Source organism: Pelodiscus sinensis, chromosome 2, assembly GCF_052426305.1.
Source record: "Pelodiscus sinensis isolate ZL-2025 chromosome 2, ASM5242630v1, whole genome shotgun sequence".
Taxonomy (NCBI): domain Eukaryota; kingdom Metazoa; phylum Chordata; order Testudines; family Trionychidae; genus Pelodiscus; species Pelodiscus sinensis.
The window spans coordinates 173883087-173898596 of record NC_143053.1 but is presented as its reverse complement, the minus strand read 5'-3'; the positions used below and the strand labels follow the sequence as shown (position 1 = coordinate 173898596).

The 15510-nt window shown below is 44.0% G+C and overlaps 1 protein-coding gene across 6 annotated transcripts in view; it reads left to right on the top strand.

Moving 5' to 3' along the window:
* The window catches only part of BBS9 (Bardet-Biedl syndrome 9), a 511458-nt gene that overhangs the window by 72948 nt on the left and 423000 nt on the right, over nt 1–15510 (top strand). For all 6 annotated transcript variants that reach the window (XM_075921761.2, XM_089776553.1, XM_089776552.1 and 3 more), the window contains 3 exons: nt 4111–4195; nt 9056–9236; nt 10298–10427. In XM_075921761.2, the coding sequence (XP_075777876.2) occupies nt 4111–4195; nt 9056–9236; nt 10298–10427 (396 nt within the window). The remainder of the gene's footprint in view (nt 1–4110; nt 4196–9055; nt 9237–10297; nt 10428–15510) is intronic.

Here is a 15510-nt window from a genome sequence, read left to right as displayed (position 1 = left end):
GTGTGCCACTGTGCACCCACTTTATTAACACACCTACATTCCCAGCGACTGGAGGAGACCCCACCCCCTCCTGCCATGCAGTAGGTCCAATTCCTGGCCACCGGAGCATACACCCTCCTCTGCTGCCATGTGGCAGGTCCTGTTCCTGGCCTCAGCTGCCAGAACAGGCCCTGGACCCCGCGCTATGTATCAGCCCTGGCCACGGGAGCAGGCTTCTTCCCCTCCCCCATGCCCCATCACGTGGCCATGGCAGGTCCTAGCCCCCTGCCCCAGCAGCTCACTCATCATGCTGTCTCAGCTGGCCCTGCCTGCTGCATGAGTGTTGCTGCGTGGCTCTCCAGAGGAGGTAGGTGAGGAAGAATTTTTTAGTGCACGGCTGCGCAGGTGAACACAGCTGGAATTATGATGCCAGTGTTTAAACAGTAAGCATCACCCTTACTGGTGATGCTTACCAGTTAACTAGTGGCCTGGGTGGAGGTGGGGCTGCTCCACCTAGCTGGCCAACCACATTCTGCCACAAGTTGGGAGTTGGTGCAGCGGGTCTGTGCTGCAAGCTGGGGGTACTCCAGTGCAGTTGGGCCCACTATACTGTGCCTGAAGCAGTGCAGGGATTCATGGGATGCATATTCCAATTCTGGTACCAGACCATCTAACCTATGAGTATATTAACTGCAAGTGGTTTTTCTCCATGGATCTACAGGTGCTTGTGGATGACCATGGGCATTTCACGTGCATTAATGCAGGCTGGTCTGGAAAGATGCACGACACTCGCATCTTTCAGAACATTGGCCTGTTCAGAAAGCTGCAAGCAGTGACTTTCTTCTCAGACCAGAAGATCACCACCATGAGGAAATGAAAATGCCCATTGTCATCCTTGAAGATACTGCCTGCCCTTCAGTGATATGACTCATAAAGCCACACATGGGGAGCACTGTCAGCAGCAAGGTGTAGTTCAATAACAGGCTGAGTATGTGCAGAATGACTGTGGAGTGTGTTTTTGACTGTTTGAAAGCCCGCTGGTTGTGTTTGTATGGGAAATTGGACCTGACCAATTATAACATCCCTATGGTTATCACATCCCTATGGTTATCACCAGGGCTTGCCAAGCGGCAGTGAGCCCTGCTCGCCAGCTGTGCAGTTCTGCACTCTGCACATGCTCTTCTGGGTTGTAATCTACTTACCATGGGCGAGTAGATTACATTATTTGTCGAGCCCTGGTTATCACCATGTGATGTACCCTCAATAATATTTGTGAAGAGAGGGATGAATGCTTCGCTCAGAGCTGGACTGCTGAGGCTCTGTGCCTAGAAGCAGAGTTTAAATAGCCTGAGAACAGGGCTATTAAAGGAACACGGTTCAGGACTGTAAGGACTGAGGATGCCTTGAGGTAGCAATCTATTGCTGACAGTCAGTAAAAATTGTTGCTGGGAGTGTGGTGGCTCCATTGCTAGGGGATTACTCTGATTGGTCCATGCGCTGCACTTAGCTTTATAGTAACCATAGCTTTGCTGGGGTACGCTTGCTTGTTTGCTTGCTTTCATGTAATGGAATAAAGATTGCTTTGAAACATAAGAATTTCCTTTATTAAACAAGGTAAAAGTAGGACACCTGTGAAGCATTAAACATCTACACTTTGTGGGAGGGAGGGGAGAGGAAAGAATTGAGGCGGGCCCAGACAGTTTCAGAGATTTGTTTATGTCCATGTTTCATATGCAGTTCTGCTGTTTGATGTGCTGTGCCTGGAGGGCTGCCACTCATCACAGCTAAACTGCATGTGGATTGGAGCATTGAGAGCCTCTGGGAGTCTGCATGGGTGGAGGTTGAGTGGGCAGATGGGGAGTGTGGCAGATTTTGCCCGGGGAGGGGGTGGCAGACTGCATTTGCTGTCATGTGGCGGGAGGGGGAGAGAAATGTGCAAAACAGTCTTGAGACACTGGCTGCAGGGAAGGCTGTTAATGCAGCTGCTCCATCTGAAGTGCAAGCAGTGCCTGCAGCATGTCTGCTTGCCTCTCCATAATGATTAGGAGACGCTCGATGTTCTCCTTCCACTCTCTCCTCTTGCCGTCCCTCTGCTCTTTTGATTCTTTCTGTTCACTGAGTGCCTCAGTATGTCACACACAAACTCCCCCTGGGTTCTTCAGGGGGGGCGTTTTCTTGCCTATCAGAGTCTCTCCGCAGGCAATATTACTTCAGATTGGCATGCCAGCATCAGCTCTGTCAAGGCATAAACACAGGGTCCATTGTTAAGACACAGCACCACCCCAGCCCCTTGTAGTGAGGTCTCATAAAATACAGGAACCCCGCAACAGTGATTTCACCACAGGTGTAGGGGAATTCCTTGGTGCAGGGCCATACTATTTAATCTGGGTATGTGTGACTTGGGGAGAGCACTGTGCGGGCAATCGTTAGTGATGGCCACTCAATTTCCACAGGTAGTGTTAAGCCTGGAAGACATTTCATTGTTTAGGGTAGGGAAGCAAAGGAGGGTCCTTTACTCGTCTGTAGGTTCTGTCCAGGCCCATATGTGGCTTTACGAAGTGAGCTATGGTTCCTTCCCCTCCCCCCCCCCCGCCTCCAATGGCACAGTGGTGAGGGAATGTCAGTGTTCATGGGACAAGGAGCACAGTAGTGTTGCTAGCAAATTTACGCATGTGCCTGGCCCACAGCTGCATGACACTTTTGATGAGCTCTGAGACACATTACTGTGAAGTAAGAGATTGCATCAATGCCCTGCTCCACATCTGAGCAGCCCTGTGTTGTTATCAACAACATACAGAACCAACCAACCCCTGGAAAGATGTGCTGAGAGTACTCCATGCATCGCTGTGCAAACAGGAAGAGGAATTTAAAAAAGAATGTGCGGAATGGGTCTCAGGGTTGGTCACCTGAGGGAATGGCTGTAGAGTTCAAACAGATGATCAGAAAGGCAAGAACAGGCATTGTGGGATGATTGCTGGAGGGTACTAATTAGGGAAGTTAGCTATTGGGTAATTGAATAGTTGAGTAACTGCATTGATTCTTAGTGGTTACTTGACTATTCTATAGTCCCCGGGGATGGGGATGAAAGCCAGTGTGCTCCAGCCCCACTTCTGGGGAGCCCCCTGCAACCTTGCACTGCTGCCTTTATCAGAAGCATGCCAGGTGGGAGCCAGTCCACAAGGGAAGCCAGTTTAAATACCAGCTCCCTGCACAGACTGGCTGCCTGCTGTCCTGTGCTGCTACCACTGATTCAGAGGCAGCAGCGTAGGATAGCAGCAGCCCCTATCTGGTGCGGGGTCTGAGCTCTCTGCAGACAAGCTACAGTGGGGAGGCAGCAGGGCAAGGGGGCAGGAAGCATCACGAAGCCAATGCTGGGGGGAGCCAGCTTTTAAGCCAGCCCCTTCCCCCCGTACCAGCTCCTGCTCCCCCCCCTTGCAGCCTCTGATATTGGCCTGCATATTTATTACTGTTGACAGAGAATGAGTGAGAAGAAAGAAGACAACCTGACTCAGTTTGCTGGGCTGGCTGTTGTAAATGAAACCTATGCAAATCATTCAATGCCACTTTTACAGACACACATTTCAGAGAGAACCTTTTAACTCTCAAATATGTCTCTAAAGTAGGCAAGTGTTATTTCTTTTAATATTATACTAAATCCTGGCTTCAGGTTTGTTTGTTTTTTAAATAAGAGATTATTTGAAATGAGGAAAGTCAATTTCTTGTTCTCACTGCCCTAAGGTCTTATTTTCAAAATGTGTAATAAATTGTCTCTTGCCTCTATCTTGCCTCCATCCATCTCTAACGTTTAATTTAAACACACAAAAATCTCAAGTTTGTGAGAAAAAATTAAAGTATAAAACCTGAAATCTGCTACTTTAAATAAGGATGTATCCTTAAGATAAAAACTCAGAATCTATGAGCATAATTTAAATATTACTTTTGAAATCATTGTCTAGGTTCTGTATTGCACTCTGTAAGCATAATGATCTCAACTGATACATTGTAGAATAGGTCTTTTGACAACATTTTTTGATTCTGCTTTTGCTATAACCTTTATAGTTAACATTTTAAAAAATTGATATAAAAATGATAAACTGTAGAGATACTATCTGTATTTTTTTTAAATAACAGGTACCAAGTGCTGGCATTTGCAACAGATGCTGATGAAAGAAATGAGACAGAGCAGCAAAAACTAAGCTCTGGAAAGAGGCTTGTTGTAAGACTTGTTTATTTTACATACTTATATACTGCAGGGTATAGTTTATTAGAAAGAGAGAAGACTGACAGATAGTGACAAAACAGTGTTTTAAAGTTGTTTAGGTCCCAATCCAAATGTAATAAGTCTTTTCACTATTTTAACTTCTGTATATTCCAGACTTGAATACGCTTGGATTAGGACCTAAATATTCCCTACATTCTCTGTTTTAAGAAAGGAGAAATTAACTTGACAGGATTCATTTTAATCTCAATCAAGACAGAATGTGTTGAAATGTGTGTAAATGAAACTTTGCCTAAATTTTAAATTGAAAGGTTTCTTTTAAAGACTTGTTTGTTAGATTTCTAAAATGCTCCCTGTTACAGTTGAGCACGCATGCATGTTGCTAAATGAAACACTATTTCTGCAGGAAAAAGACATGTTCCTAATAGCCAGCTTGTCCATCTCCCAGAGCCCAACTTTGCAGTGTCAAACCTGAGGAATTAATGTTTTACATTGTGCCTTAAGTCTAAGATACTCAGGTCATTTCAGACTAGTTGTGAAAAGCATTCCCTGCCTCATTGGTATCACACTGATAACTGTTTGATCATTTAAGATACTTCAGAAAATACTAGCTGAAGTAGTTCAGTTTACTTCATCTTCCATTGTGGCACACCGGGAGAGAAGTGGACTCTGAAAGAGCCAAAACTCAAATGTTTCTCTACTATATACATTAAAGTCAATAATTTGAATTATTCATGGAAGGAACTAGAGAAGCATCTGTTGAATAACAAGTCTCTGTTCCTGTTGACTAACACCATTAAGTAAGTGATGACTGTATTCTGTAATGTGTGGCATCAAAGATCAGTCTTCAAATGTAACCCCACTTGGAGTGTGTAGTGAACAGGAGTGCTGACCAGCCCCCAGTGACTAAGAGGTTAACTCAGATAGTTAGCAAAGGTTTTGGCCAGGGAGCCGGGAGAACCAATTGAGATAGAAGGTTGAAATTTGAATTGGATATAGGTTCCCTTCCTGCTTTCTTTGTGTGGGAGAGAGAAACCAGGAGTTGAGAGACAGAACCCAGGCAGGACTACCATGCCCCCATGGAATTCCAGGCAAGGGAGTAGACTGAACAAAGAGAAGATTAGAAGTAAGTAACAGAGAAAAGTGAATCTAGTCGCGTTTCAGGGTAATTTTTCTTCATTTTGTGGTTTGGTTTGAACTGCTCTGTGTGATTCTATGCCTCTCCTCTCCCTTTACCACCTAAGTATTGTGCCAGAGATTTTTCTCTGTTTTAATTTGTTTTCCTTAGTTGCTCTATAACATTAAGCAACCAAGTATGCTTTATCAAGGTTATCATTTGTTTTGTAATAAAAATCACTTCTTTTAAGGTGATGATTTGATTCTTGTGTCTTGGAAAGTCTATTTGTGTGTATCTGCATACCTCTGACTCAGGGGTGAGCTTACCAGAGACTGCATCTTACCAGAGACTACAGCTTGTTTTTTCTCTTTTAGTTTTTCAGGCTCTTTTGGGTCAGAAGACCCATCTTAAGTGTTCACCACCTGTTTTAGGGATAAAAAGCACTTGATGGTGGCAGCAAATTCCCCAAAATCTGTGTATTGTGATTCTGGGGGGAAGTTTTTGATAACCAATGTCTGTAGAGGCAAAGTTGTTTTTTCTTTTGAGCTCTTTGCGGGCCTTTATCTTCTTCACTCTGAATGCCAGAATAGGGAACAGCCCTGACAGTGCATTACAATACACTTTACCATAAATAATACCAGCTGATATTGTATCCACAGTAGGGAAAAATGCATGACTAATGCAGTTGATTCTGCCTATGAAAATAAAATGAAAGAATATTATGTCCAGGTTGCTGAATATGTCTCTAGGAATGCAGAGAAAAATACAAGTTGTCCTTTTTTTTGGGGGGGGGGGAAGGGTCTCCAGAACTCTAAAACATGCTGAAAAAGGAATAATTACCAACAGTTCCAAACCTTGTCTACTCAACAGCTGGTGGTGTAGTTACATTGGACAAGGACATGAGGGATTTGCATCTTTAAATTAAGAACAAATAATGCTAAGATTGAACTGGTCCCATAAATTCAAATCCTTGCGTGCTCTTGCATAGGACTTGAAGTACAGCTACAGTAATTGTTGAAATAGGGCTATTCTTGAGGGCCGAAAAAAGCTGTGAACTACACTGTGAGTGTTCAAAAAGACTTTTGTAACTAGGGATAAGAGAGATTAACAGGTGATGAGTACCAGTTCCAGTTAACCTATGGGTGGGCTGCAGGCAGGGGTTGCTCTGGGCCTCTGGAGCCATGGGCTGCTCCAGCCCAGCTTCTCCCCTTAATTGGTTAAATGTGAAGTAAACTTCCATGTTAACCATCTAACCAATTACATGAGACTTTACATCCCAATTTGTAAATATCCCCAACCTTTGATTGATGCCCCATCTCCTTGTTGGTATTTGGTAGAGCTTTCTGAAAGATTATGAATTCACCTGTGATTCCACTGTAAGCATGTCTTTGTGGATCACAACTGAGAACACCAAATTCATGTCACACTATTCAGAATTACGTAAAACATACCCCAAAATGCTGGTGTAATGCTGGTTACGTTACCTTAAAATATACCAAACCAGCCAAAAAAGTAAACTTCTGACTCACCACACGGGTTAACAAGAAGTTATAAAAGTTGTTCCTGAGGCATTCCAGTCTTTGTATGAACCCCCCCCCCTCCAATTATCGGGTTCAAAGATGAGTGGTTCTTTACAATCAGCCTCATCAAATAGAATCTTCTGATCTCAAAGGACCAGCCACACACACAATATAAGTCAGATCTTGTCAAAAAATCATGCTGTTGCCAGTCCTTTAGTATCTAAAATATAGAAGTTTATAAAAGTAAAGAAAGGCAAGAGTTAAAATTGGGTTAAAGAATCAAATACATGCAGTAATTGCAAAGTTCTTGGTTGAGGCGTGGAACAATGATGGAAATAACTGCTAGCATAAGTCAAGTCTCTGGTTGCTTCCAAATTATTGAAAGGACCTCAGTTGCTTTATTAGAATGCTCCCATAGTCCAGAAGTTTGATCAGGAAAAAGGCTGGAGCAGGAAAGAGGCAAAATGGAGATTGTTTTTCAGGGCCTTATATAGGTGTGGAGGGAAATTCATTATTTCAAACAAAACCCTCAGCACTAGTGGAAAATCACAAGGGTAAGATGGAGTCACGTGCAAATCATATATCCACGCCTGGTTTTGCTTAGTCTCGGTAGAGGCCATTCTTCATGGGAGAGTCCAGCTGGAAGTTTCTTCATGGGTGAATCCATTTAGTGTAGATGGGCTCTTCCATAGTGTGCTAAGTGTTCCTTGATGAGCCCCTGAGTTTGAATGGTCCCTCCAAGATGTGCTGACTAAATACCTTGTAGGTGTTATCCCATGAGCAAATATTTGAAATACAAGTATAAAGCCAATACTCATAACTTCAAATACAAAAATGATACTTGCATACAAGTAGCATAATCATATTCAGAAAATATTTTTATAGATGTTTTACTTGCCACATTCTGTACAAGATTTGTTGCAACAGTGATTGCAACAATGATCTGTATGGTCATATTTTAATCGGATAATGTCACACCCACTACCAGTTTGTTGAAATGTTTATTGAATGAAGTGTATTATACACATAACACACAATTTAACAAAAAGGGAGTATAAATTTAAATTAGACACTAAACTTGTAAAAGTAATTGAAGGATATATGAGGGGAATATCAGATAATTCTTGGTTGTAATCTTAATGGAAATATGAATCTATTAAATTAGCCAATGAAGGTACTAGAATCACCAGAGCAAAAATTTTAAAAAATCAAACACTTTTTATGGAATCTTTGTTACCGATGCAATATGATGGGTACCTGATCCCAAGAAAGAAAGAATGTGCTGAAAAGTAGATGTTGAAACATAAATGCTCTATAATCATATTTATTGTTCAAAAATAAAAACGCATATTGTCCAAAATGAAAAAAAGCTTTGAAATCTGGAAATCAAACAACACAAACATTTTTACTTTACTACTAACTAAAGTCTACCACCTTCTTTGCATCTGCCCTTAGATAACGGTTTATTTTATTTTTATTTTTAGCATTTTAAAATGGAAGACAAGGGTTTTTGCCTCAGCTCTACCAGTATGTTTGTCAAGGAGGTCATTCCTCAGTGTTTTGTAATCAGAGGTGGACAGTTGCGTAGCAAAGCTGTGAAATACAGGGATGGATGAACTGATAATTTTATCGGTTTTAGAAGCCCAGCTCTCCTGTTTAAACCAGCTTGACATCAGTCAAGTGTTTGTTTAGCACATTTGGATTGATTTGGTTATAACTTTGCACAGGAGTTAATAAGCAAGTACATGAAACTTACCGTTATCTAAGGGCAGATGCAAAGGAGGTGGTAGACTTTAGTTAGTAGTATATTAATCTTTGTGTTGTTTGATTTCCAGTTTTCAAAGTTTTTTTTCATTTTGGACAATACGCGTTTTTATTTGTGTACAATAAATATGATTATAGAGTGAATTGCATATCATGTGTTTATGATTTATTTCATAAAGTATTTGTTGATGTTTTCTTCTCCTCCTCCCAAGTGTTTTCTTTTTTGAATTCAGGAAGTTACAAAATTCCTGAAAAGAATATGCATCTAAAATATAAAACGTTTTATCTCCCTTCCCACCACCCCTCCAAAAAAAACCCCCAACCCTCCCCTGATTTTTGTGTTTTCACTTACGTTGCTAAAAATTCATTTGGTTTGATGTAGACTGAATTTGCTTCTTAAGTTCTTTTACACAAATAGCTGTTAACTGAACTTTGGTTATGATTTCTCTTTTGAAGATGGATTGGGTTTTAAACATTGGAGAACAAGCATTGGATGTATGCGTGGTGTCCTTTAATCAGACCTCCTCAGTTTTTGTGCTTGGTGAGAGAAATTTCTTTTGCCTTAAGGATAACGGTCAAATTCGATTCATGAAAAAACTTGATTGCAGTCCAAGTTGCTTCCTTCCTTATTGTTCAGGTTTGTAAAAGAATAATTCATCTTAAAATCTTTTAAGTAGTTACATTTAAAATTAATATTTTTTTTCATTAGGAAGATACCTTCTTTTAAAAATATTGTGGATTAATATAAAAGCGTGTGTAGAATTCAAATTGTACCCTACGTTTTGTATCTGAAGTGGATATTTTTTCCAAGAACAGAAAGAATAAAGTATTTTAAAATGTGGGTTCTATTTGCTTTTTTTCTTGAAAGTTACTGACAGAAAAATAAAAAGAACAAGATCTTGCCTGGATTCACGTTTAAGGCATGTAAGGTAGGGGTAGAAGAGAGAGCAAGTCCATAGAGATTCAGGTATTCAGGCTCATTGTATGATACCTAAGTGCAGCTGAGATTGATTAATTTTTCAAGGCTTCAAATGCAGCAAGAACTCAAGGAAGTCAGGGGTCTTGTAAGGACAATTAGAAAAAGACCAGAATTAAGAATCTATAGTACCATTTTGGTACCAGACTAGCACAGAATAAGTTTTAACATCTTCATATATAGATTAGTTAATTTAATTTTTGCAACAGTCATTTATATTTTACTTTCTATAATTTTTTGTTTAAGCATGTGATAGTCTGATTGAAATTACTTAACCGATGGGTATGTCGTGCCATGTGTGTCCAAGTGCACTCATGGTGGTGATGACAAATCCATTATATTTTACTTTTGGGCATTCTAGGGCTTGTAGTACTAACGTGTATGACTGGTAGTTTCTTCTGGAAGTCACTGAAGTGCATCCAGCATTTTTTCCTTTGACTTTCTTTCTGTCTTTGTCTTTCTCCCTTTTTTTGTAATTGGTGTTCATGATTAATCACATATATTTTTGGTATTGTCTATGTAATTACCTTGATTATCTTTTTGACAGCTTAATAGTCTATAAATTAAAAGGAAAAAAATCTGTTCACAGATATGCAATAGTGACTTATCCATCTCTTCCCATTTCCCTCTCCTAGGAAAGGGAAAATAATGTGAACCTGTAAGGAAAACACTTGCTCATGAAAACATCTGTGTTCTTAAGACTGTTTTTATGTTTTTAACAGTGTCTGAAGGAACAATAAACACTCTGGTTGGAAACCATAATAACATGTTGCATGTTTATCAGGATGTGACATTGAAGTGGGCCACTCAGCTTCCCCATATTCCTGTAGCAGTTAAAGTGGGCAATTTACAGTAAGTAACTTTATGAAAGTTTTTCATTTTTTACGATTTATTTCTAGCCCCCCCCCTAAAAAAAACCCACCCCAAACCCTCTACAGGTGCTAATAAATATTTCTATAGCATTTAACAAAAAAGGGAGTTTATAAAAGGAAAAATATAGCCTTTGGGTATGTTGTATGGTATTTTCACTGGACTAATTTATGCGGCCGGTGACTCTGATAAATTTGGAATATTTTTGTTCAAGTATTAGTATTAGTTTGGTTTTATATTGATATAAATAAACGCAAAACTTGGCCTCTGTTTCTGGCAAAATAATTTATTTTGTGAAAGAATGATAGATCGGTCAAAGATTTCAAGAGAGTACTTTGGTCTAGTGCTATGTTCTCTGAGGGTAGTCTACACTACACGGCTATTTTGAAGGTATTCCAAAATAGCTACCCTGCATCTACACAAGCCAACCGGTATTTCAAATTTTTCAAAAAATAACCGGTGTGCTATTTTGAAATTTGGCGCTATGTAGATGTGCCAAATTTCAAAATAAGTTATTTCAAAATAGATTTGAAATAAGATACGCAATTTCCGTAGTGCAAATTGTGTATCTTATTTTGAGTTTAGGGTGCTGTGTAGACACACCTTGAGAGAAGACAGTAGGGAGTCTCTATGGGAATTTATTCATCATTAGTCTTGTTACAGCTGAATTTTAGAGGTCTTGTGAAATTATTATTATATTCTAAAGGTGGTTTCTAAATTAATTTAGTAATCTGTTTAAATTCTTTAAATTTACATTCATAGCACAGAAAGAAACTATGATAGTATTGCATGTATTTGTTCCCTGTCACTGGCACACAGCAAACACAAGAAAAGGGGAAATTGTTGAGTTCCTTATTTCTTGACTTATAGGTTGCATTTTTCACAAGTGCAGAGGCTCATAATCAAGGGAAAATGCAAAGCCTGACTAAGTAGTTTCCTCATTAAGATTGATTTTAGGACTAGAAATCTGTGAAGAGGGCTGCAAAAGTTTTTTAATCCATGGTTACGTAAGGATTTTTGCTATTTTTTGTCTTTCATGAATTTTGAACCCTCAAGATTTTGCTTTTAGTGAATTTTTGAGGAATCGCTTTCCCAGATTACAAGTATACTTTCATATCAATATTTTACGATTTTACATATTCAAAATGTCAGTGCCTGTCATTTTACTCAATATTGTTTTATGGAAAAAATAGAAAGGTATAGAGCAGCAATCACCCATTTATAATATATACAATATATACATAGATATGAGAACATTCACTTGAGTACATGAGTTCAGACAGAGGTGGGAGAAATAAGAGGCATATATGCACGTTGATTTCACCTTCAGAAGCAGCATAGAATCTGTATGAGGATCTCTATCATGTGGTTGGGTGGTTAATGGATGTAACTGAAACTTTGAAGTTTAAGGATGCCCAATGGCTTACCAAATCTTTTCTTTAAGTGGAAACAGGAAGTGGTCCAAATTAAAATTGACTTTCATTGCTTTGGAGCTGTTCTCAGAATGACTAGGCACTGGAGGATCCAGAGTAAACCCTAAATTATGAGAAATTCTGATTACTCAGCAGAGCTACAGATGATTCAGTGTCCTTTGAGGGAGGCAGTTGGCCAGGATATCACGTCTGCTACTCCCATTACTGCCCTTACACCAGGAGTGTCTCATCTTCCTTTCCTTTACTGTCCATATAATACAGAAATATCCCAAGAGTGAATCCAGTCTGGATTAAGCCTGTTTGTTTAAAACATAATTTTAAGAAACTTATAAGGAACAGTTCAAGGCTAATAACAAAATGGAGGTTACTTTTCCCACCACCATTCCATGGCATATCCAAATTATTACTTCTACTGTGATGACCAGTAGAAGTAATAAATAATCCACCTCACTCCAACATTTCTCATAGTTGAGATACACAAGTAAAACATTCTGTAAGCCACAAGTAGTCCATGTGTACACACACACACACACACACACACACACACACACACACACACACACACACACACACACAGTAATTACTCATTTAACATGTGCCCGCTTAACACATTTTCGTGATAGCACGATTTTTTTTGGGAACGTTTTTTGAATAACATGACCGTCCCCGAAATAACACTGTCTCCCCAGCCAGCCTGTTGCCGGCGGCTGCGCGGAGCTTCCCCCACCTCCCTGCAAAGCGGAGGAGGGTTCGCCACTCGCTGCGCCAGAGAATGAGTGCAGGTCTGGCAGTCCCCTCACAGGGTTGTACTGTACTCCCAACCCAATCCCTCTCCTCTCCTTTCCTTTCCTCTCCTCCCCTTCCCAAGAGCCAAACACCTCCTCTCCCTGCTGTAACCCAGTCTCCTTTGTCCCCCAACCTTATGTCCCGGTCCTGGCTGCTAACAAGTGCAGGCTGGAGCCACGAGCACACATGCGGCTCCCAGCAGCCCCGCCAAGAGAGTGGCTGACTGGAGCACTTTTGGGTTCCAGCTGATGCCCTATTGGGAGTTTTACTGTACCGTACAGTACATCATCTAATGTTGACATTGACGACTCAGCACCAACAGAAAATTGACTTCGACACCACCGCTTGAAACGCAACCCCCACCTTTTCCATTATTTTCAATGGGAAAATTGACCCCGTATAACAAGTTTTCACTTAACACGATCATTTTCTGAAACGTATCTACCATGTTAAATGAGGAATTACTGTATACACATAGGGTGCATCTACACTGGGCCACTTATTCCGGAAAATCAGCCGCTTTTCCGGAATAAGCTGCGAACTGTCTACACTGGCCCTTGAATTTCCGGAAAAGCATCGACGCTGTACTGTACAAAATCAGCCACTATTCCGGAAACCGTACGCTGCTCCCGCTCGGGCATAAGTCCTTTTTCCGGAAAAGCTTTTCCGGAAAAGGGCCAGTGTAGACAGCTTTTCCGGAAAAGCAGAAAAAACGGAAAAAAGCGGTTTGGACGCTGGGAGACCCCGTAGGAGCCGCGGACTTCCTGGTAAGCCCGAGCTGTTAAAGGGCTCTCAGGCTGCTGGGCGCACGTGCCAGGAGCCTGCCTGGGTCAGCTCTGCCACTGCTGTGCTGCCCAACACTTCAGGCTCACCGTGCCATGGCAGCTCCTGCCGGAGAGCCCCCTGGACCCCCAGCGGAGGAGGCCCCCAGGGGCCGCAAAAGGCGGGCCCCATCCTGGACCCCCAGGGAGCTGGAGACCCTCCTGGAGTTATGGAAGGAGGAGGAGGGTCTCCACGACCTCCATTCCCGGCGCCGGAACGCCGATCTGTACACCCGGCTTGCGCAGAACCTGGCCCAGCAGGGACACCCCAGCCGCAATTGTGAGCAGGTCCACTCAAAAGTGAAGGAGCTGCGGCTAGGGTACGTCAGGGCCACTGAGGGCAGGGGGGCAGGACCCGACGCCTGCCCATACTTTGAGGAGCTTCACTCCTTTCTGGGAGAGCCCGCCCCTCAAGCCCCAGCGGTCCCCATGGACACCTGCCAGCGGCCACCCATCAACCGTCCCACCGAGCCGGAGGAGGGAGAAGAGAGCGGCAGTGCATCTGGCGAGGAGGCCAGCATTGCCACCCAGCAGGCCCCCTCCAGCAACTCCTCTGAGGACGGGGAGGAACCCACTGGTGAGTCTGTGCAGTTTGCACTCGCAAGGGTGGGAGGGCGGGGGGTGGGGAGCCAGGTGCCCAGAGGGGGGAGGGGGAGAACATGTCACTCAGGCCACGTGAGCTGCACGCTGCGTAGCATGAGGCAGCAAGCAGCAGGTGCAACCACGTGCAGCCTGGTGACCGAGCGGCACGTGACCACGGCAGGCAGCTGCAGGCCACGCCTGGGACCCTGCTGCTCACACACATTCGGCGGGACCAGGGAGAAGGGTGGATGCCGGCTGGAACCGGCCAGGGCCCCAGGGACTCAGCCCAGAGCCCGCAGCTCCGGCAAGGGTGCAGGACAGAGAACGGCACACTGTCCCATGCCTGGCTGTGAGGCACAGCCAGCTTCTAATTGGGTAGACTGCAGCGTCACGGTCCTGTGAACGTGGCCCCCACCGAGCCCCTTGCCTGCTCCCGGTGCCTTGGCTGGTTCCCCAAGGGAAGTCCCCACTGGGGCCACACATGTTCCTGGGCTACCGGGCTTGCGGGAGGGATCGTGGGAGGGAGAAGGGCCCCTGAGTTGTGCTGCAAGGATGGGACATCCCCCCACCCAGTCACCCTTCTGGTTCCGTCCAGGAGATATCCCACGCGAGGGGATCTGAGAGCCCAGACCGCCTCTGCCAGATGTGCTCCCAGGCACTGTGTGGGGATGCATCTCGCTCCCTGTCAAACAGCAGTGATTAACCCAAAAGCTTTTCACAGTCTCCACCGGCAGGGAGTTCCACAGGTGAACGCTGCACAAGCACCCTCCCGCCCTGCACGGGGTCAGGATACAGACTGGTGCTTACAATACCCTGGAGGGAGGACCCTACTCCAGGGGCAGGCAGGAGGGGAACTGAGTGGGCCCAAGCCACACAACTGTGGGGTCACCTGGGCTCAGGGGTGGAGGGCATGTGGTGTGGGGACAGTGGACGGCCTGCCTGACTGACCCATCCTTTCTTCTATTCCCTGCAGCGGGACCTAGCACCAGACCCTCCACTGTGGCAGCAGCGCCACCCCCAGCAGGCCAACCCCGGAGGCACAGGCTCCGGCAGAGGGACCAGCTGCTTCGGCGCCACGTCAACGCTGTGGAGGCAATCCAGGCCACCATCGAGGAGCGGGTGCAAGGGGGACCTTCAGTGGCGGCAGGACGCCTGGGCTGCCTTCCTGGCCGAATGCAGAGGGATGCGCACCACCATGGACACGCTGACGGCACATATTGTGCATGCTATTCATTATGGCATAGGCGGAGCCCAGGCCCCTGCCATCCCTCCCGTAGCACAGGTCATGCCCCCTCCCATCCCAGCTCCTGGCCCTGTTCCTGCCCCTCCTCCTATCCCAGCTCCTGACCCTGTTCCTGCTCCTGACCTGTTCCTGCTCCTGCCCCTGCTCCTGGCCGTGCCCCTGTTCCTGGCCGTGCCCCTGCTCCTGGCCACCTCCGCGTG